General features: G+C 42.6%; 1 protein-coding gene across 1 annotated transcript in view; it reads left to right on the top strand.

Moving 5' to 3' along the window:
* Positions 1–22731, top strand: part of slc17a7a (solute carrier family 17 member 7a) — a 59365-nt gene extending 36634 nt beyond the window's left edge. The window contains exons 4-13 of the mRNA XM_031814454.1: positions 572–686; positions 854–941; positions 6941–7027; positions 8419–8561; positions 8800–8949; positions 10542–10674; positions 12135–12245; positions 16887–17014; positions 18544–18613; positions 19243–22731. Of these exons, the coding sequence (XP_031670314.1) occupies positions 572–686; positions 854–941; positions 6941–7027; positions 8419–8561; positions 8800–8949; positions 10542–10674; positions 12135–12245; positions 16887–17014; positions 18544–18613; positions 19243–19502 (1285 nt within the window). The 3' untranslated portion in view covers positions 19503–22731. The remainder of the gene's footprint in view (positions 1–571; positions 687–853; positions 942–6940; positions 7028–8418; positions 8562–8799; positions 8950–10541; positions 10675–12134; positions 12246–16886; positions 17015–18543; positions 18614–19242) is intronic.
* The last annotated feature ends 319 nt before the right edge of the window (positions 22732–23050 follow it).

Genomic DNA, 23050 nt, shown 5'->3' with positions numbered 1-23050 from the left:
ACATTATATTTTACTAAAGTATACATTATATTTTACTAGAGTATACATTATATTTGACTAAAGTGTACATTATTTTGACTAAAATATACATTCTATTTTACTAGAGTATACATTATATTTGACTAAAGTATACTAAAATATACATTATACTATGGCTGCGGATGTTGTCATGTATTCATTTTTCCTAATGAAGTATAGACGGAGCCCTTATAGTCAAGGGTTTCCTTCCATCAGACATTTTGAACTGCTACAAAGGTTGGGACAGTCTCATCAATAACACCAAAGACATTTCTCTCAGGATTAATTACATGTTGATATCAGTCAAATGAAATGAAAACCAGCTCAATGATTGAAATATTTATAGATTTTAAATATTTCATCTTCATAGAAAATATTTGCCAATAATTACTTCCTGAATTAAACTAAATTGAAAATTAAACTGACCCCTAATGAACCATGGTCTCTATCGCTCTCAGTGGTTGAAATGAAGGCTGGTCTCTATAGCTCTCAGTGGTTGAAATGAAGGCTGGTTGTGTTTGTCTCTGACTGTTTCTGTCTTGGTGTGTTTCAGCGTGTTTGGCTTCGCCATAGTGGCCACATCCACTCTCAACATGCTGATTCCATCTGCTGCTCGTACACACTACAGCTGTGTCATACTAGTCAGGATATGCCAAGGCCTCGTCGAGGTACTTAGAGTGCATCTGTCTCTCTCTGTGTGTGTGTGTGTGTGTGTGTGTGTGTGTGTGTGTGTGTGTGTGTGTGTGCGTGCGTGCGTGCGTGCGTGCGTGCGTGCGTGCGTTGAATATTATGTTTGGATATTTACTGTGTGCATCACTTCATTACTTCCCTATAGGGGGTATCTTACCCAGCATGCCATGGGATCTGGGCCAAATGGGCCCCGCCTCTAGAGAGAAGTCGACTGGCCACAACAGCATTCTGTGGTAAGATACTAAAACAAATGGATTTAAACATCCTCTCACGCTCTCCCTCCCCTTTTCTCTCTCTTAAACCACACAATGAATGAATGAATTTCCCCCGGGGATAATAAGGACTACTCTACTCATTACTGGATTCAACCATTTATGATGTTACTTGATGTTCTTGTCAAGAGAGTAGCTAAGATGTGCTTATAAACAACCTCAACATTATAGTAAAGTTCCTATTGGTAACATTCCAAATAAATCTAGTGCAGCACATTGTCTTCCTACATACTGTATGCATGCATTCCACAGGAGGTTGGTGGCACCTTAATTGGGGAGGATGGGTTCGTGGTGATGGCTGGAGTGGAATGGATGGAATGGTATCAAATACATGCCATTCCATTCGCTCCATTCCAGCCTTTATTATGAGCCGTCCTCCCCTCTACAGCCTCCATTGATGCATTCTCAGCTGCAGGAAGTGTATGTAGTCCTTTACACTCCAGGGTCCAGGTATGAGAGATCAAAATGGCAGATTTGGTCACTGATAAGAGCTTAAATTTGAAGCACTATCAAATGATGCTTTTACATAAACCAGATGGAGATTTGTAATGGACCGTTGTTGGATTGTAGTGGACCGTTGTTGGATTGTAGTGGATCGTTGTTGGATTGTAGTGGATCGTTGTTGGATTGTAGTGGATCGTTGTTGGATTGTAGTGGATCGTTGTTGGATTGTAATGGATCGTTGTTGGATTGTAATGGATCGTTGTTGGATTGTTGTGGATCGTTGTTGGATTGTAGTGGATCGTTGTTGGATTGTAGTGGACTGTTGTTGGATTGTAATGGATCGTTGTTAGATTGTAATGGACCGTTGTTGGATTGTAGTGGACCGTTGTTGGATTGTAATGGATCGTTGTTGGATTGTTGTGGATCGTTATTGGATTGTAATGGATCGTTGTTGGATTGTTGTGGATCGTTATTGGATTGTAGTGGATCGTTGTTGGATTGTAGTGGACTGTTGTTGGATTGTAATGGATCGTTGTTGGATTGTAATGGACCGTTGTTGGATTGTAGTGGACCGTTGTTGGATTGTAATGGATCGTTGTTGGATTGTAATGGACCGTTGTTGGATTGTAGTGGACTGTTGTTGGATTGTAATGGATCGTTGTTGGATTGTAATGGATCGTTGTTGGATTGTAATGGATCGTTGTTGGATTGTAATGGACCGTTGTTGGATTGTAGTGGACCGTTGTTGGATTGTTGTGGATCTTTTATGGATTGTAATGGACCGTTGTTGGATTGTAGTGGACTGCTGTTGGATTGCATAACATTGTGTGATGGTGGGGATTAATTGTGTGATGGTAGGGATTTTTATTTATTTATTTCACCTTTATTTAACCAGGTAGGCAAGTTGAGAACAAGTTCCTCATTTACAATTGCGACCTGGCCAAGATAAAGCAAAGCAGTTTGACACATACAACAACACCGTTACACATGGAGTAAAACAAACATACAGTCAATAATACAGTAGAAAAATAAGTCTATATACAATGTGAGCAAATGAGGTGAGATAAGGGAGGTAAAGGCAAAAAAGGCCATGGTGGCGAAGTAAATACAATATAGCAAGTAAAACACTGGAATGGTAGATTTGCAGTGAAAGAATGTGCAAATGTGAAAAAATGGGGTGCAAAGGAGCAAAATAAATACATAAATAAAGTAGGGAAAGAGGTAGTTGTTTGGGCTAAATTATAGATGGGCTATGTACAGGTGCAGTAATCTGTGAGCTGCTCTGACAGCTGGTGCTTAAAGCTAGTGAGGGAGATAAGTGTTTCCAGTTTCAGAGATTTTTGTAGTTCGTTCCAGTCATTGGCAGCAGAGAACTGTAAGGAGAGGCGGCCAAAGGAGGAATTGTTTTTGGGGGGACCAGAGAGATATACCTGCTGGAGCGTGTGCTACAGGTGGGTGCTGCTAAGATGACCAGTGCGCTGAGATAAGGGGGGACTTTACCTAGCAGGGTCTTGTAGATGACCTAGAGCCAGTGGGTTTGGCGACGAGTATGAAGCGAAGGCCAGCCAACGAGAGCGTACAGGTCGCAGTGGTGGGTAGTATATGGGGCTTTGGTGACAAAACGGATGGCACTGTGATAGACTGCATCCAATTTATTAAGTAGGGTATTGGAGGCTATATTGTAAATGACATCGCCGAAGTCGAGGATCGGTAGGATGGTCAGTTTTACGAGGGTATGTTTGGCAGCATGAGTGAAGGATGCTTTGTTGCGAAATAGGAAGCCAATTCTAGATTTAACTTTGGATTGGAGATGTTTGATGTGAGTCTGGAAGGAGAGTTTACAGTCTAACCAGACACCTAGGTATTTGTAGTTGTCCACATATTCTAAGTCAGAACCGTCCAGAGTAGTGATGCTGGACGGGCTGGCAGGTGCAGGCAGCGATCGGTTGAAGAGCATGCATTTAGTTTTACTTGTATTTAAGAGCAGTTCGAGGCCAGTGAAGGAGAGCTGTATGGCATTGAAGCTCGTCTGGAGGGTTGTTAACACAGTGTCCAACGAAGGGCCAGAAGTATACAGAACAGTGTCATCTGCGTAGAGGTGAATCAGAGACTCACCAGCAGCAAGAGCGACATCATTGATGTATACAGAGAAGAGAGTTGGCCCGAGAATTGAACCCTGTGGCACCCCCATAGAGACTGGCAGAGGCCCAGACAACAGGCCCTCCGATTTGACACACTGAACTCTATCAGAGAAGTAGTTGGTGAAACAGCCGAGGCAATCATTTGAGAGACCAAGGCTATCGAGTCTGCCGATGAGGATGTGGTGATTGACAGAGTCGAAAGCCTTGGCCAGGTCAATGAATATGGCTGCACAGTATTGTTTCTTATCGATGGCGGTTAAGATATCGTTTAGGATCTTGAGTGTGGCTGAGGTGCACCCATGACCAGCTCTGAAACCAGATTGCATAGCGGAGAAGGTGCGGTGGGATTCGAAATGGTCGGTGATCTGTTTGTTGACTTGGCTTTCGAAGACCTTAAAAAGGCAGGGTAGGATAGATATAGGTCTGTAGCAGTTTGGGTCAAGAGTGTGTCCCACCTTTGAAGAGGGGGATGACCGCAGCTGCTTTCCAATCTTTGCGAATCTCAGACGACACGAAAGAGAGATTGAACAGGCTAGTAATAGGGGTTGCAAAAATTTCGGCAGATCATTTTTTAGAAAGAAAGGGTCCAGATTGTCTAGCCCGGCTGATTTGTAGGGATCCAGAATTTTCAGCTCTTTCAGAACATCAGCTGACTGGATTTGGGAGAAGGAGAAATGGGTAAGGCTTGGGCAGGTTGCTGTGGAGGGTGCATTGCTGTTGACCGGGGTAGGGGTAGCCAGGTGGAAAGCATGGCCAACCGTAGAAAAATGCTTATTGAAATTCTCAATTATAGTGGATTTATCGGTGGTGACAGTTTCCTATCCTCAGTGCAGTGGGCAGCTGGGAGGAGGTGTTCTTATTCTCCATGGACTTTACAGTGTCCCAGAACTTTTTTGAGTTTGTGTTGCAGGAAGCAAATTTCTGCTTGAAAAAGCTAGCCTTGGCTTTTCTAACTGCCTGTGTATATTGGTTTCTAACTTCACTGAAAAGTTGCATATCACGGGGGCTGTTTGATGCTAATGCAGAACGCCACAGGGTGTTATTGTGTTGGTTAAGGGCAGTCAGGTCTGGAGAGAACCAAGGGCTATATCTGTTCCTGGTTCTAAATTTCTTGAATGGAGCATGCTTATTTAAGATGGTGAGGAAGGCATTATTTTTAAATAACCAGGTATCCTCTACTGACGGGATGAGGTCAATATCCCCCCAGGATACCCAGGCCAGGTCGATTAGAAAGGCCTGCTCGCTGAAGTGTTTCAAGGAGCGCTTGACAGTGATAAGTGGAGGTCGTTTGACCACTGACCCATTACGGATACAGGCAATGAGGCAGTGATCGCTGAGATCTTGGTTGAAAACTGCAGAGGTGTATTTAGAGGGCAAGTTGGTTAGGATGATATCTATGAGGGTGCCCGTGTTTACGGCTTTGGGGTTGTACCTGGTAGGTTCATTGATAATTTGTGTGAGATTGAGGGCATCAAGTTTAGATTGTAGGAGGGCTGGGGTGTTAAGCATGTCCCAGTTTAGGTCACCTAGCAGCACAAGCTCTGAAGATAGATGGGGGGCAATCAGTTCACATATGCAAATGCAGGGCTTTGTTCCAAATAAAATGTTTCACCTAGCCCAAATGTTGCATGAATATTCTTATTATGTCACTGAATGTATCCAGCATATTTCCAGATTCTATTATTGACAAATGCTGTGAAAAGTCCAGTAAATGTAAATATCAACAGTAATGTAATTGCTTGGATTGTATCCTCAACTTTGTCCTGTTTTCCCTTTCAACTGCTACCATGGTTATGCTTTTTAAATGTCTTCTCTTTCAACTGCTACCATGGTTATGCTTTTTAAATGTCTTCTCTTTCAACTGCTACCATGGTTATGCTTTTTAAATGTCTTCTCTTTCAACTGCTACCATGGTTATGCTTTTTAAATGTCTTCTCTTTCAACTGCTACCATGGTTATGCTTTTTAAATGTCTTCTCTTTCAACTGCTACCATGGTTATGCTTTTTAAATGTCTTCTCTTTCAACTGCTACCATGGTTATGCTTTTTAAATGTCTTCTCTTTCAACTGCTACCATGGTTATGCTTTTTAAATGTCTTCTCTTTCCACTGCTACCATGGTTATGCTTTTTAAATGTCTTCTCTTTCCACTGCTACCATGGTTATGCTTTTTAAATGTCTTCTCTTTCCACTGCTACCATGGTTATGCTTTTTAAATGTCTTCTCTTTCAACTGCTACCATGGTTATGCTTTTTAAATGTCTTCTCTTTCAACTGCTACCATGGTTATGCTTTTTAAATGTCTTCCCTTTCAACTGCTACCATGGTTATGCTTTTTAAATGTCTTATCTTTCAAATGCTACCATGGTTATGCTTTTTAAATGTCTTCACTTTCAACTGCTACCATGGTTATGCTTTTTAAATGTCTTCTCTTTCAACTGCTACCATGGTTATGCTTTTTAAATGTCTTCTCTTTCAACTGCTACCATGGTTATGCTTTTTAAATGTCTTCTCTTTCAACTGCTACCATGGTTATGCTTTTTAAATGTCTTCCCTTTCAACTGCTACCATGGTTATGCTTTTTAAATGTCTTCTCTTTCAACTGCTACCATGGTTATGCTTTTTAAATGTCTTCCCTTTCAACTGCTACCATGGTTATGCTTTTTAAATGTCTTCCCTTTCAACTGCTACCATGGTTATGCTTTTTAAATGTTTTCTTTTAGAAACATTTCAGTTTGTCCTTGTCCACATACAGTATGTAAAGGGTTATAAGTATAATGCTGTGAATCAGTAGAGGCTGTTGAGGGGAGGACGGCTCATAATAATGTCTGGAACGGAGCGAATGGAATGGCATCAAACACCTGGAAACCATGGAAACCATGTGTTTGATGTATTTGATACCATTCCACTGATTCCGCTCCAGCCAATACCACGAGCCCATCCTCCCCAATTAAGGTGCCACCAACCTCCTGTGTTGTTACTTTTCATAGGCATTGACAATGAACAGGACTTGTCAGTGTGTAAACATTAGTGAAGCCACCTTATCAGTTTAGGAGGCAGCGCAATCTTTTCTAGCAAAGAGCTAATGAACTGTTCTTACTGTAAGTTAATTGTTACCCTCCACAGTTAGTTGGCTAGGTTAGCTAGCTAGTTAGTTAGTTAGTTCGTTCGTTTGTTAGTTGGCTAGGTTAGTTCATTAGCTTGCTAGCTAATCCCGAAACCCAGAACCAAATATTGCGTGAGCTAGCTAGCTATTGCTACTGACTTTGATTGTAGGTGCTGAGGTGTTCAGATCTGGCCTGACTGAGGCTTTACACAACAACAATAGAAACATCAATGTTTCATATTTCTGTGTCTTGCTCTTTCTTTGTGTCACAGGTTCCTATGCGGGAGCTGTGGTGGCCATGCCTCTTGCAGGGGTGTTGGTTCAGTATGTAGGGTGGCCTTCAGTCTTCTACGTCTATGGTGAGTAAAACCAACCCGGCAGTACCGAGTTTAACTGTCTCATCACCATACAGGTCCCCTAAGATAAACCCCAGCAAGCTTACAGTGGGTGGCCCCTGCTCAGCTGCCTACTGCCCATGACCCAGTGTTGGTAGCCCAGACTATTAAAAGTGGTATGCTGACTACTCAGTTAGCCAGTGCTAGCCTCCTTTGGGTAGCTAGCGGTACGGTACCAGTTCATAGGAGGAGAGAGGTAGAGACATGGGTCCAATAAGAGCTTGCTGGGTATTTTTTCTGTGACAATGACATCCAAACTGACACAATTTATGTTATTGCAAACGTGTCATCACTGTAGTGTACTGTAGAGACCATTCTCCCTACCCTACCATTCTCCTACCCTTCTCTCCCCTCTTTACCTCTCTTCCACTCTCCTCCTCTCTCTCTGCTCTCTCTCTCCATTTGACCTCTCTCCTCTCTCGCGACTCTTTAACTCTCTACCTCGCTCCTCCTCTCTCTCCCCCTTTACCTCTCTACCTCTCTTCTCCTCTCTCTCCCCTCTTTACCTCTCTACCGCTCTCCTCCTCTCTCTCTGCTCTCTCTCTCCATTTGACCTCTCTCCTCTCTCGCGACTCTTTAACTCTCTACCTCGCTCCTCCACTCTCTCCCGATTTACCTCTCTACCTCTCTTCTCCTCTCTCTCCCCTCTTTACCTCTCTACCTCTCTCCTCCTCTCCTCCTTTACCTCTCTACCTCCTCTCTCTCCTCTTTACCTCTCTACCTCTCTCCTCCTCTCTCTCCCCCTTTACCTCTCTACCTCTCTCCTCCTCTCTCTCTCCTCTTTACCTCTCTACCTCTCTCCTCCTTTCTCTCTCCTCTCTACCTCTCTCCTCCTTTCTCTCCCTCTTACCTCTCTTCCTCTCTCCTCCTCTCCCCCCTTTACCTCTCTACCTCTCTCCTCCTTTCTCTCTCCTCTTTACCTCTCTACCTCTCTCCTTCTCTCCTCTCCCCCTTTACCTCTCTACCTCTCTCCTCCTCTCTCTCCTATTTACCTCTCTACCTGTCTCCTCCTCTCTCTCCTCTTTACCTCTCTACCTCTCCCCTCCTCTCTCTCCTCTTTACCTCTCTACCTTTCTCCTCCTCTCTCTCCCCACTTTGCCTCTCTACCTCTCTCCTCCTCTCTCTCCCCACTTTACCTCTCTACCTCTCTCCTCCTCTCTCTCCTTTCTCTCTCCTCTTTACATCTACCTCTCTCCTCCTTCTCCTCTTTACATCTACCTCTCTCCTGCTTCTCCTCTTTACATCTCTTCCTCTTTCCTCCTCTCTCCTCTCTCTCTCCTCTTTATCTCTCTACCTCTGTCATCCTCTCTCTCCCCCTGTACCTCTCTCCTCCTCTCTCTCCCTCCCTCTCCCAGGCAGTTTTGGGATAGCATGGTATCTCTTCTGGATCCTGGTGTCGTATGAAAGCCCGGCAGCCCACCCCACTATCACCCCTGAGGAGAGGAAGTACATTGAGGAAGCCATCGGAGAGTCAGCAGGTTTTGCCAATCCTCTACAGGTAATCACAAAGACGCATGAAACATTTTATTTCAGATAAACTGCACTGTCTCTCACACACACACTCCACCACTTTTCTTTTTGCTTGTGACTTGTGCACACACGCACACACACACACACACACACACACACACACACACAAACACACACACCACATCCCTCTATAATTTAACTTTTTTGCTGTGTGAGGACTGGTGAGGACTGTGAGCACAACCATCTCTCATTCCTCCTTGTTGCAGAAATTCAAAACCCCGTGGAGAGCATTCTTCACGTCCATGCCGGTGTACGCCATTATCGTAGCCAACTTCTGCAGGAGCTGGACTTTCTACCTGCTTCTCATCAGCCAGCCGGCCTACTTCGAGGAAGTGTTTGGCTTTGAGATCAGCAAGGTGAGACAGAGTTTTAATTATGAATTAACCCATATCCCCTATTACCTATCCCCTATCCCCTAGCCTCTATCCCCCTAACCTAGCCCCTATCCCCTGGCCTCTAACCCCTACCCTAGCCCCTATCCCCTAGCCTATCCCCTAACCTAGCCCCTATCCCCTGGCCTCTAACCCCTACCCTAGCCCCTATCCCCTAACCTAGCCCCTATCCCCTAGCCTATCCCCTAACCTAGCCCCTATCCCCTGGCCTCTAACCCCTAACCTAGCCCCTATCCCCTAGCCTAGCCCCTATCCCCTAGCCTATCCCCTACCCTAGCCCCTATCCCCTAACCTAGCCCCTATCCCCTAGCCTATCCCCTAACCTAGCCCCTATCCCCTGGCCTCTAACCCCTACCCTAGCCCCTATCCCCTAACCTAGCCCCTATCCCCTAGCCTATCCCCTAACCTAGCCCCTATCCCCTGGCCTCTAACCCCTACCCTAGCCCCTATCCCCTAACCTAGCCCCTATCCCCTAGCCTAACCCCTAACCTAGCCCCTATCCCCTAACCTAGCCCCTATCCCCTGGCCTCTAACCCCTAGCCCAGAGAAAAACAACTGGTGGTCTACGGGTTAAATTTGACCCACCATAGTTTCACATTTTTAGTTTTTGGTAAGAAAACAGGCATGGGCATGGGACACAAAGCAAGTGAAATAGATCATAAACGAAAGTGAAATAAACAATCAAAAATGAACATTAAACATTACACTGACACGTTTCAAAGGAATAGACACATTTCAGATGTCATATTCTGGCTATATACAGTGTTATATTGATGGGAAAAATAAATAAACATAAATAAACATAAATAAACATAAATAAATATGGGTTGTGGTGTTTGTTCTTCACTGGTTGACCTTTTCTTGTGGCAAATCTTGATGCTATGACACACTGTGGTATTTCACCCAGTAGATATGGGAGTATAGAAAAATTGGGTTTGTTTTGGAATTCTTTGTGGGTCATTGTGATCTGAGGGAAATATGTGTATCTAATATGGTCATACATTTGGCAGGAGGTTAGGAAGTGCAGCTCAGTTTCCACCTCATTTTGTGGGCAGTGTGCACATAGCCTGTTTTCTCTTGAGAGCCAGGTCTGCCTGCGGTGGCCTTTCTCAATAGCAAGGCTATGTTCCCTGAGTCTGTACATAGTCACAGTGGTCAGGTATTCTGCCACTGTGTACTCTCTGTTTAGGGACAAATAGCATTCCAGTTTGCTCTGTTTTTTGGTAAATTCTTTCCAATGTGTCAAGTAATTATCTTTTTGTTTTCTCATGATTTGGTTTGGTCTAATTGTGTTGCTGTCCTGGGGATCTGTGGGGTCTGTTTATGTTTGTGATGGCTTTGTTATAGAAGGTTGGGGAATTGCTTCGTTTTAGGTGGAATTGAACTATTTTAACTATTCTGGATTTTGATAATTAGGGGGTATCGTCCTAATTCTGATCTGCATGCATTGTTTGATGTTTTAAGTTGTACACAGAGGATGTTTTTGCAGAGTCTGCATGCAGAGTCTTCATTTGGTGTTTGTCCCATTTTGTGAATTCTTTCTCTCTCTCTGTCAGGTGGGGATGGTGTCGGCCTTGCCACATCTGGTGATGACCATCATTGTGCCCATCGGGGGACAGCTGGCCGACTACCTTCGAACACACAACATCATGACCACCACCAACGTCAGGAAGCTCATGAACTGTGGAGGTGAGAGGCCACTCCATGGTGAACTTTACCCTATATAGAGGGTTGCATTTCCCTCACTAATGGTTCAAGTTAGGATTGGTGGACGGGAAGTTGATCCTAGATCTGTACTTAAGGGAAACTTAGATTAGAAAACAAACCCATTTGAGAGGTGTTAGCTGGTGTTAGCTGAGCAGGGGGAGGGAGAGACCGAGTCAGAGAGGGGTGGGTCGAGTTGCAGGATAACTTTTATGCAATACACTTCATTTCAAACTTGTAGTGTAATTTCAGATTCAACCTTTCAAAAACTGTCCATGAATTCTAATCCACATAATAATTCACATTTCCTGTTGCTGCTGGATTAGTTTCATGCTGTAGCCAACTGGCTCAAATTAAGATCCTGTAGTTATAAGGGAGGAGAGAAAGAGAGAGCGAGAGAGAGAGAGAGAGAGGGGGAGAGAGAGAGCGAGAGAGAGAGAGAGAGAGAGAACACACACGCAATAGTAGGCCCAAACAGCTGATGACAAAGATGTGTGATTGTGAGTGTAAAATAAAGTGTGTGACTGTGGCGGCAGCTTGTTCATGAGGGCATCATGTGTGTAAAAGCAGTATTAAAGTGCCTGAGAGAGCACGGTGTATGACGGTGGCAGCACACAGACATGTTCTGCTGCTGTGAGCTAGTGGTAGTGGTGCGCTAGCCGGGATCAAACTGATGATTCTACAGCTGGGACTGCGCTAACACAAGCATGCTGTGTACGCATCACTGGCCCCTCTGCTAATGAGAGCAGTCTCACAGAATAGAACAGGAGATAGGTAACTCTCAGTGCTAGAACTACGTTAGCTCAACGTTAGCTCAACGTCCCGACACAACCTATTTGTGTCAGAGAGGAGAAGAACAAAACCATCGAACCAATAAAAAGGAATGCAGACTGTTAAATAATTGTTATATAAACAGAAGGAATGCAGAACGTTCTCTAATACTATGTGCCAAATACTAGATGCTTTAATCCAAAATGACTTTACAGTTCAGTGAGGGCAAACATTATAGTATCTGTATATACACGATTCATGTGGGAATTGAACCCATGACCTTGGCATTGCTAGCGCTCTGCTCTCACCAATTGAGCCACACAGGATCATCATCATCATGTCACTGGCACAGGGCATGGGCATGACAGAAGGGGCAAATTCAAATTATCCACTCAACAAACACGACTAGGACAAGTCATTAATTATAAAGTTGCAATATGTACATTTTTGGTCGAAAAATTCTAAAAGTTATCCCAACTCTCTAAATATATGTCTCTGCCCACAACCTATGTTTGTCACAGAGTGCAAAACTAAATGGTGATCAACACCCCAACCCACCCCTAATACCAGGACAAACATTAGAGTCAAAGGGTCCTTTCCATATTGTGATCTTTCGGGTTTGTTGTTAGTGGTGATTTTAGTGTGTTTAGTTGTGGTTCCTGTTTTGTCACCAGGGTTTGGAATGGAGGCCACATTCTTGCTGGTGGTGGGATACTCTCACACCAAGGTCATGGCCATCTCCTTTTTAGTCATCGCTGTGGGCTTCAGCGGATTTGCCATCTCAGGTAAGGACGTGAAAGATTTTCTCTTACACAAACAAAACAGACTTTAGGACCGTCACTACATCTCTACAGAGCTGTGAGAAACCATATTTAAATACATATTCAGTTGTTGTGTGATGAGCGTTCTGGCACAAAAATGGTGGCCGTGCATCACCCAAGTGGTGCTTCACATTGGTGGCGGATGAGGTGAGTTTCCTCCTTACTATGTAGAACCCTTTGAGGACCTCAGTTGGTAGAAAAGCACTATATAAATCCAACCCATGAATTATTCATGATCTATTTGTTTTGAACTGTCAAGGATGTTCTGTTGATGACGTATGTATGTGGCTATTAAACATCTATCCAGGCATTGTGAGATCATGTGTCTGAAGTGTAGTCAGCCTGGAACGTGTCCACTGTCTGTGCATGAGCATTGTGAGATCATGTGTCTGAAGTGTAGTCAGCCTGGAACGTGTCCACTGTCTGTGCATGAGCATTGTGAGATCATGTGTCTGAAGTGTAGTCAGCCTGGAACGTGTCCACTGTCTGTGCATGAGCATTTTGAGATCATGTGTCTGAAGTGTAGTCAGCCTGGAACGTGTCCACTGTCTGTGCATGAGCATTGTGAGATCATGTGTCTGAAGTGTAGTCAGCCTGGAACGTGTCCACTGTCTGTGCATGAGCATTGTGAGATCATGTGTCTGAAGTGTAGTCAGCCTGGAACATGTCCACTGTCTGTGCATGAGCATTGTGAGATCATGTGTCTGAAGTGTAGTCAGCCTGGAACGTGTCCACTGTCTGTGCATGAGCATTGTGAGATCATGTGTCTGAAGTGTAGTCAGCCTGGAACGTGTCCACTGTCTGTGCATGAGCATTGTGAGATCATGTGTCTGAAGTGTAGTCAGCCTGGAACGTGTCCACTGTCTGTGCATGAGCATTGGTAGAATCCTCAGTGATGAATGCTTTGTGATGCAAAGGTATGGGTGTCATCTCCCGCCTCTGTGCTAATCTGATTTGTCAATTCACTTTGGAGAAAGACAACAACCAATCAGTTAGGGTATTCTTCAGTCAACTTGTAGGTCTGAGAGACAATGCTCAGTTGCACCACTCGCTGGATAAATGGAAGTGAAATGTCCCACTCGTAATTCAATACAGGTACCAAACTGTCAGTTAGGTTTACTGAGTAACAACAGTCAGGAAGATAATACCAAACTGTCCGTTAGGTTTACTGAGTAACAACAGTCAGGAAGATAATACCAAACTGTCAGTTAGGTTTACTGAGTAACAACAGTCAGGAAGATAATACCAAACTGTCAGTTAGGTTTACTGAGTAACAACAGTCATTAAGATAATACCAAACTGTCAGTTAGGTTTACTGAGTAACAACAGTCAGGAAGATAATACCAAACTGTCAGTTAGGTTTACTGAGTAACAACAGTCAGGAAGATAATACCAAACTGTCAGTTAGGTTTACTGAGTAACAACAGTCATTAAGATAATACCAAACTGTCAGTTAGGTTTACTGAGTAACAACAGTCATGAAGATAATACCAAACTGTCAGTTAGGTTTACTGAGTAACAACAGTCAGGAAGATAATACCAAACTGTCTGTTTGGTTTACTGAGTAACAACAGTCATGAAGATAATACCAAACTGTCAGTTAGGTTTACTGAGTAACAACAGTCAGGAAGATAATACCAAACTGTCAGTTAGGTTTACTGAGTAACAACAGTCATTAAGATAATACCAAACTGTCAGTTAGGTTTACTGAGTAACAACAGTCATTATTAAGATAATACCAAACTGTCAGTTAGGTTTACTGAGTAACAACAGTCATTAAGATAATACCAAACTGTCAGTTAGGTTTACTGAGTAACAACAGTCATTAAGATAATACCAAACTGTCAGTTAGGTTTACTGAGTAACAACAGTCAGGAAGATAATACCAAACTGTCAGTTAGGTTTACTGAGTAACAACAGTCATTAAGATAATACCAAACTGTCAGTTAGGTTTACTGAGTAACAACAGTCAGGAAGATAATACCAAACTGTCAGTTAGGTTTACTGAGTAACAACAGTCATTAAGATAATACCAAACTGTCAGTTAGGTTTCCTGAGTAACAACAGTCAGGAAGATAATACCAAACTGTCAGTTAGGTTTACTGAGTAACAACAGTCAGGAAGATATTACCAAACTGTCAGTTAGGTTTACTGAGTAACAACAGTCATTAAGATAATACCAAACTGTCAGTTAGGTTTACTGAGTAACAACAGTCAGGAAGATAATACCAAACTGTCAGTTAGGTTTACTGAGTAACAACAGTCATTAAGATAATACTAAACTGTCAGTTAGGTTTACTGAGTAACAACAGTCATGAAGATAATACCAAATTGTCATTTAGGTTTACTGAGTAACAACCGTCAGGAAGATAATACCAAACCTAAGGACTGTTCTTTCCGTTTCAGACATTGAAAGTGATTTTTGTTGAAATGGTCATGCTATGGGAAAAAATGGGCCATATAATCAGATTCTTATGAGGTTTTTAGTCTTATTTTAGGGTTAGGATAAGGTTGTGGTTATGGTAATGTTGTGGTTAGGGTTAAGATAAGGTTGTGGTTATGGTAATGTTGTGGTTAGGGTTAAGATAAGGTTGTGGTTATGGTAATGTTGTGGTTAGGGTTGGGATAAGGTTGTGTTTAGGGTTGGGATAAGGTTGTGGTTATGGTAATGTTGTGGTTAGGGTTAAGGTAATGTTGTGGCCATGGTAATGTTGTGGTTATGGTAATGGTGTGGTTATGGTTAAGATAATGGTGTGGTTAGGGTTAAGATAATGGTGTGGTTATGGTAATGTTGTGGTTATGGTTAAGATAAGGTTGTGGTTATGGTAATGTTGTGGTTAGGGTTAGGATAATGTTGTGGTTATGGTTAAGATAAGGTTGTGGTTATGGTTAAGATAAGGTTGTGGTTATGGTAATGTTGTGGTTAGGGTTAGGATAATGGTGTGGTTAGGGTTAAGATAAGGTTGTGGTTATGGTAATGTTGTGGTTAGGGTTAAGGTAAGGTTGTGGTTAGGGTTGGGATAAGGTTGTGTTTAGGGTTAGGATAAGGTTGTGGTTATGGTAATGTTGTGGTTAAGGTAATGTTGTAGTTAGGGTTTTGGGTAAGGTTGTGGTTATGGTAATGTTGTGGTAGGGTAATGTTGTAGTTAGGGTTTGGGTAAGGTTGTGGTTATGGTAATGTTGTGGTTAAGGTCATGTTGTAGTTAGGGTTAGGATAATGTTGTGGTTATGGTAATGTTGTGGTTAAGGTAATGTTGTGGTTAGGGTTGGGATAAGGTTGTGGTTATGGTAATGTTGTAGTTAGGGTTTGGGTACGGTTGTGTTTAGGGTTGGGATAAGGTTGTGGTTAGGGTTAAGATAATGTTGTGTTTATGGTAATGTTGTGGTTAGTGTTAAGGTAATGTTGCGGTTATGGTAATGTTGTGGTTATGGTAATGTTGTGGTTAGGGTTGGGATAAGGTTGTGTTTAGGGTTGGGATAAGGTTGTGTTTAGGGTTGGGATAAGGTTGTGGTTATGGTAATGTTGTGGTTAGGGTTGGGATAAGGTTGTGTTTAGGTTTGGGATAAGGTTGTGGTTAGGGTTGGGATATGGTTGTGGTTAGGGTTAGGATAAGGTTGTGGTTATGGTAATGTTGTGGTTAGGGTTAAGGTAAGGTTGTGGTTATGGTAATGTTGTGTTTAGGGTTGGGATAAGGTTGTGTTTAGGGTTGGGATAAGGTTGTGGTTAGGGTTAGGATAAGGTTGTGGTTAGGGTTAAGGTAAGGTTGTGGTTATGGTTATGGTTATGGTAATGTTGTGGTTAGGGTTGGGATAAGGTTGTGGTTAGGGTTAGGATAAGGTTGTGGTTAGGGTTAGGATAAGGTTGTGGTTATGGTAATGTTGTAGTTATGGTTAGGATAATGTTGTGGTTATGGTAATGTGTGGTTATGGTAATGTTGATGTTAGGGTTAAGGTAAGGTTGTGTTTAGGGTTGGGATAAGGTTGTGGTTAGGGATTTGGATAAGGTTGTGTTTAGGGTTAGGATAAGGTTGTGGTTATGGTAATGTTGTGGTTAAGGTAATGTTGTAGTTAGGGTTTGGGTAAGGTTGTGGTTATGGTAATGTTGTGGTTAAGGTAATGTTGTCATTAGGGTTTGGGTAAGGTTGTGGCTATGGTAATGTTGTGGTTCGGGTAATGTTGTAGTTAGGGTTTGGGTAAGGTTGTGGTTATGGTAATGTTGTGGTTAAGGTAATGTTGTAGTTAGGGTTAGGATAAGGTTGTGGTTATGGTAATGTTGTGGTTAAGGTAATGTTGTAGTTAGGGTTCGGATAAGGTTGTGGTTAGGGTTAGGATAAGGTTGTGGTTAGGGTTAGGATAAGGTTGTGGTTATGGTAATGTTGTGGTTAAGGTAATGTTGTAGTTAGGGTTTGGGTAAGGTTGTGGTTAGATTAGATTAGGCAGCCTACTGGTGATAAGGAAAGCCTCATACTTCAGTTGTTTGTAGCATGGTCAGATGGTGAGTCTCTCCAGACAGACTGCTACATAGCGGGAGATTTGGTTCTGGGTTCCAAACCAACATATTTCTCTGCATTTCTCCTGTCCCCCCATCCCTCCCTCTCTCTTCAGGTTTCAACGTGAATCACTTGGATATTGCCCCCCGCTATGCCAGCATTTTGATGGGCATTTCCAACGGAGTGGGCACCTTGTCGGGAATGGTGTGCCCTCTTATAGTGGGCGCCATGACCAAACACAAGGTACCAAGACACACAGCTCTGTTCAATCAAACTGGCATTACATTTAACCAGTTACATGGAGGGGAATTACCAAGACACACAGAGCTCTGTTCAATCGAACTGGCATTACATTTAACCAGTTACATGGAGGGGAATTACCAAGACACACAGAGCTCTGTTCAATCGAACTGGCATTACATTTAACCAGTTACATGGAGGGGAATTACCAAGACACACACAGCTCTGTTCAATCGAACTGGCATTACATTTAGCCAGTTACATGGAGGGGAATTACCAAGACACACAGAGCTCTGTTCAATCGAACTGGCATTACATTTAGCCAGTTACATGGAGGGGAATTACCAAGACACACACAGCTCTGTTCAATCGAACTGGCATTACATTTAGCCAGTTACATGGAGGGGAATTACCAAGACACACAGAGCTCTGTTCAATCAAACTGGCATTACATTTAACCAGTTACATGGAGGGGAATTACCAAGACACACAGAGCTCTGTTCAATCGAACTGGCATTACATTTAACCAGTTACATGGAGGGGAATTACCAAGACACACAGAGCTCTGTTCAATCGAACTGGCATTACATTTAACCAGTTACATGGAGGGGAATTACCAAGACACACAGAGCTCTGTTCAATCGAACTGGCATTACATTTAGCCAGTTACATGGAGGGGAATTACCAAGACACACAGAGCTCTGTTCAATCGAACTGGCATTACATTTAGCCAGTTACATGGAGGGGAATTACCAAGACACACACAGCTCTGTTCAATCGAACTGGCATTACATTTAGCCAGTTACATGGAGGGGAATTACCAAGACACACACAGCTCTGTTCAATCGAACTGGCATTACATTTAACCAGTTACATGGAGGGGAATTACCAAGACACACAGAGCTCTGTTCAATCAAACTGGCATTACATTTAATCAGTTACATGTAGGGGAATTACCAAGACACACAGAGCTCTGTTCAATCGAACTGGCATTACATTTAGCCAGTTACATGGAGGGGAATTACCAAGACACACAGAGCTCTGTTCAATCGAACTGGCATTACATTTAGCCAGTTACATGGAGGGGAATTACCAAGACACACAGAGCTCTGTTCAATCGAACTGGCATTACATTTAGCCAGTTACATGGAGGGGAATTACCAAGACACACAGAGCTCTGTTCAGTCAAACTGGCATTACATTTAGCCAGTTACATGTAGGAGCAGTTTCCCAGACACAGATTAAGCCTAGTCCTGGACTAACATATAGGTAGGTCCCAGATCGGTCTGTGCTTTACCTACTTCATTGTCAAGACAATTCCATGAGTTGTCGGCAAGACAGCAGAAAAAGACTGAAATGAAATTTCAATGGACATGATTTAGTGAGAATGGTTTTTACTCCAGGACAAGGCATTAGGTCTAATCATAAACTGCTTGTAAACTATTCAACTGTCCAGAATTTGTCAACATGATGGTTCTAACATGTTTATATTTCCATTCCCGATCTTAAAACCTCTTCTCTCTCTCTCTCAGTCGCGTGAAGATTGGCAGGGTGTCTTCCTCATCGCTTCAGTTGTTCACTATGGTGGAGTGATTTTCTATGGTATGTGTTTATGTGTTGGTTCCTGTGTGAAGCTCCAGTCAGTCGTTCAATGAACCTATAGTTCAGGGAGTCTTTGTGAATTGTATGCAAATGGTTAATTTCATCAACAAACCATGTGTGAGGGGTTTCTAAATCACATGACTCCTATGTGAATCGCAAATAAATGATGTGTAAAATACTGGGAATCCAGTGCCAATTTAGTGTGAACCACAAATGAATCGACTGTGGCTCATGTAAATCACCAATATACGAATGAATGCAACTTGAGTTCTGCCGAAATCGCATTTGAATCCAAGATGAATGACTGATGTATATCCTTCATCAAATCAATCATGTGTGAACCCTAAAGGAAATTCAGACTGAATTAAATAAAAAATCATGTTTGAAACCAATTGCGTGAATTCAATCACAATTGAGAATGTGATTACTCATTTGAATTCACTTTGCCACATAAAGTATTAATCACATCGTAGTAAAAGGTTTCGCTAACCTTTCTAATTGGACAAGCTCAGTTAGTCCCTTTCTGTTTCCATCAGTTTTCTTCCAATTGGTGCCTTATGAATAGACCGAGGTGTGAATCTAATGTGACCCAAACCTGATTCTGAAATATCCTCCTGGCTCTTTCCCAGGAATCTTTGCGTCAGGGGAGAAGCAGCCGTGGGCGGACCAGGAGGACACCAGCGATGAGAAGTGTGGCATCATCGACGAGGACGAACTGGCCAATGAGACGGAAGAGATGTACCGCACTGGCGGAGGGGGGCAGTACGGAGCCATGAGCCAGCCAACAGCGGGCCCCAACGGAGGAGGGGGTGCTGGAGGGGGGGCAGGGTGGGTCCAGGACTGGGAGAAGACGGAGGAATATGTTCAACCTCCAGGATACAACCAGTAACTCTACGGAGGAGAGGGAGAGAGGGAGCTCACATAATGCCCTATTCAGACTTGAGATAAGTTGACTAAACAAGGCTGACTTAAGTCCATGTTAAGTATACTGTCCCTTTCTCAAGTCTGAAGAGAGGGGAGATAGGGAAGAGAGGGGAGATAGGGAAGAGAGAGAGGGGAGATAGGGAAGAGAGAGAGGGGATATAGGGAAGGACAGATGTTTTGGCAAATGACATGTAGTGAGGGAAGATAGAGGGTTAGCAAATTGTCATAGGTGTGTTTTTGTATATACGTACATTTACACATGTGGGACATTATATGAATTGTATGCATTTGAATAAGTGTGTGTGTGTGTGTGTGTGTGTGTGTGTGTGTGTGTGTGTGTGTGTGTGTGTGTGTGTGTGTGTGTGTGTGTGTGTGTGTGTGTGTGTGTGTGTGTGTGCGTGCGTGCGTGCGCGCGTGTGCGTGTGTGCATGAACATTTTGCCTGTTGAACCTGAAACTCTTATTGGGTCACTGTTGCTCACTCATCATTTTAGTTAATTTACATGTCATTTACTTTCAAACAAATAATTCTCCATGAGCTGTCTGTCGGCTTTGTGAGTGTCTCTGGAAATCAAATGTAAGTGTCTCATTTTTGAAAAGCTTGTTGTTTATAAGCATGGGTGGTATGGATGACTGCGACTCAGCCCAATGCTTATTTTCAGTTGCTACTGGCCTATGTTGCACACAGCAGTCCAATGTTTCGAGCATCGGCAAAGTGGGCATTATATCCATGAGAAAGGGCCATGAGTTACTCCACTGAATCCTGTCAGAGAGCAGTTAAATGGTGCTCCAGAATTCTGTCATTATTGTCATATTACCCTCTCAGTATTTTAGGCATTTTGTCAAAATCACTGAATGCACTTATATGTAGAAGTCAATATTTACTGTATGTAGGCTACTGTTCCTTTCTATATACGTTTCTATGTATTAGACAGTACTCTCCCGAAGTGTGTGTGTGTGTGTGTGTGTGTGTGTGTGTGTGTGTGTGTGTGTGTGTGTGTGTGTGTGTGTGTGTGTGTGTGTGTGTGTGTGTGTGTGTGTGTTTAACTATACTAACCAGTAAACAAACAAAAATTTGACCAACTGGGGACATTTTGTTGATCCCCATAAGATCAAATGCTGTTTCTAGGGGGTTTAGGGGTAAGGTTAGAGTTAGAGTTTGTGTTAGGGTTAAACTTAGGGTTAGGGTTAAGGTTAGGGAAAATAGGATTTTGAATGGGACTGAACTGTATGTCCTCAGAAGGATAGCTGTGTGTGTGTGTGTGTGTGTGTGTGTGTGTGTGTGTGTGTGTGTGTGTGTGTGTGTGTGTGTGTGTGTGTGTGTGTGTGTGTGTGTGTGTGTGTGTGTGTGTGTGTGTGTGTGTTTAACTATACTAACTAGTAAACAAACAAAAAATTTGACCAACTGGGGACATTTTGTTGATCCCCATAAGATCAAATGCTGTTTCTAGGGGGTTTAGGCGTAAGGTTAGAGTTAGAGTTTGTGTTAGGGTTAAACTTAGGGTTAGGGTTAAGGTTAGGGAAAATAGGATTTTGAATGGGACTGAACTGTATGTCCTCAGAAGGATAGCTGCGCAAGTGTGTGTGTGTGTGTGTGTGTGTGTGTGTGTGTGTGTGTGTGTGTGTGTGTGTGCGTGCGTGCGTGCGTGAGTGTGTGTCTGTGTCTGTGTCGGGTGCAGGTGCTGGAACATTGTGCGGTGAGCATGCTGTAATGATGGTTTCATGGGTGCAGTGAGTGCACCACACAACGTGTCCATGTGTCCACGTGTGACAAGAGAAGTAATGATGACTTAGGATGTTACTGTGTGAAACACACACTGCTTTATTATTTCATTTGATGGAACTTGTCGGCCTGTTAGTGAATGACTGACTGTTGGGGAATTGTGTGTTAACCTTTTGTGCAGTGATGGAAAACATGTGCGGTTGCCATTACACCACGGCGTGCAATGTGTGTCTAGTACTGGTCTTTAGCAATATGAATTGTATCTTCAGGTGTGTGTGTTCTGTCATACTATACAGTGTATGTTTGCGAGGCTAAGGGGGACTGTATGCTCTATGTGTCCTGAACAGAACATTTGAGCAACCAATCCTGGACTTGTTACTATAGTTGTGTTGTTGTTGTTGTTTTTCTGTTGATTTCTTTTGTCTCTTGGATTCTTACTTTCCTGTTTCCATGTTCTCCTCCGTCTTGTTGAAACGTACCTGTGGGGAAACAACATGTAAAAACACATAGGGACATATACATACAAAAACACACAACAAATATGACATGTATGAAATATGTATATGTGTAAAATAAAAGGTGTATATAAAATGGTGTCATCGTTAGTCATATAGCATATATACATGTATATAAAATGGTGTCATCGTTATTAGTCATATAGCATATATACATGTATATAAAATGGTGTCATCGTTATTAGTCATATAGCATATATACATGTATATAAAATGGTGTCATCGTTATTAGTCATATAGCATATATACATGTATATAAAATGGTGTCATCGTTATTAGTCATATAGCATATATACATGTATATAAAATGGTGTCATCGTTATTAGTCATATAGCATATATACATGTATATAAAATGGTGTCATCGTTATTAGTCATATAGCATATATACATGTATATAAAATGGTGTCATCGTTATTAGTCATATAGCATATATACATGTATATAAAATGGTGTCATCGTTATTAGTCATATAGCATATATACATGTATATAAAATGGTGTCATCGTTATTTTTCATATAGCATATATACATGTATATAAAATGGTCTCATCGTTATTACACCCCTGTGGTCATTACTGTTTACAATCGATCCATAGTTCTGGTTTTATCACTTTCTAAGTTTACAATAGCATATTGGTTACAGTAGTCATATAGCACTGGTACATTTGAGTAAATACAGCGATTGGTATTGTAAGAGCACAAGGAATTTGTAACTTTTTACATAATATTCACATTCATGTTCCCTCTCTCTCTCTCTCTCTCCTCCATGACAGATGGATGCTGGATTATCTCTGTGATTTTAGGCAAAGATTAGTGAGAAGAGCAGATGCACTCAGTAGGAGAGAGAGAGAGAGAGAGAGAAATGGGGCAGGATGCAGGGGATTGGCTATAGCCTAGGTTATGGCAGGGAGGTGAGGGGAAGAGACGTGTGTGTGTGTGTGTGTGTGTGTGTGTGTGTGTGTGTGTGTGTGTGTGTGTGTGTGTGTGTGTGTGTGTGTGTGTGCGCACGCTTCCCTAAATCCTTAGTGAGCTGTAACACAGTTTGATCCATCACTGTCAGGGTTCCACTACTGACCTTTACAGCACCAATCCTCTCTTTAATGAATGCAGTTCGATACTTACAGCAAACCCAATAGAGATTAGGGTATTCCATTAAGTTTTATTTCCCAATATTATCCTCAACCAATTTGTCAGTTTGAACATCGTTTTTTAAGGAAACCCCATGAATTTGGTCCATCAACCTTGTGCTTGAAACGTGTCAATAGCGTGCAATG

This window comes from Oncorhynchus kisutch, unplaced genomic scaffold (genome assembly GCF_002021735.2).
Source record: "Oncorhynchus kisutch isolate 150728-3 unplaced genomic scaffold, Okis_V2 Okis06b-Okis10b_hom, whole genome shotgun sequence".
NCBI classification, from domain to species: Eukaryota; Metazoa; Chordata; class Actinopteri; order Salmoniformes; family Salmonidae; genus Oncorhynchus; species Oncorhynchus kisutch.
Note: the sequence above shows the minus strand (reverse complement) of the source record. Positions and strands in the feature narration are given on the sequence as shown.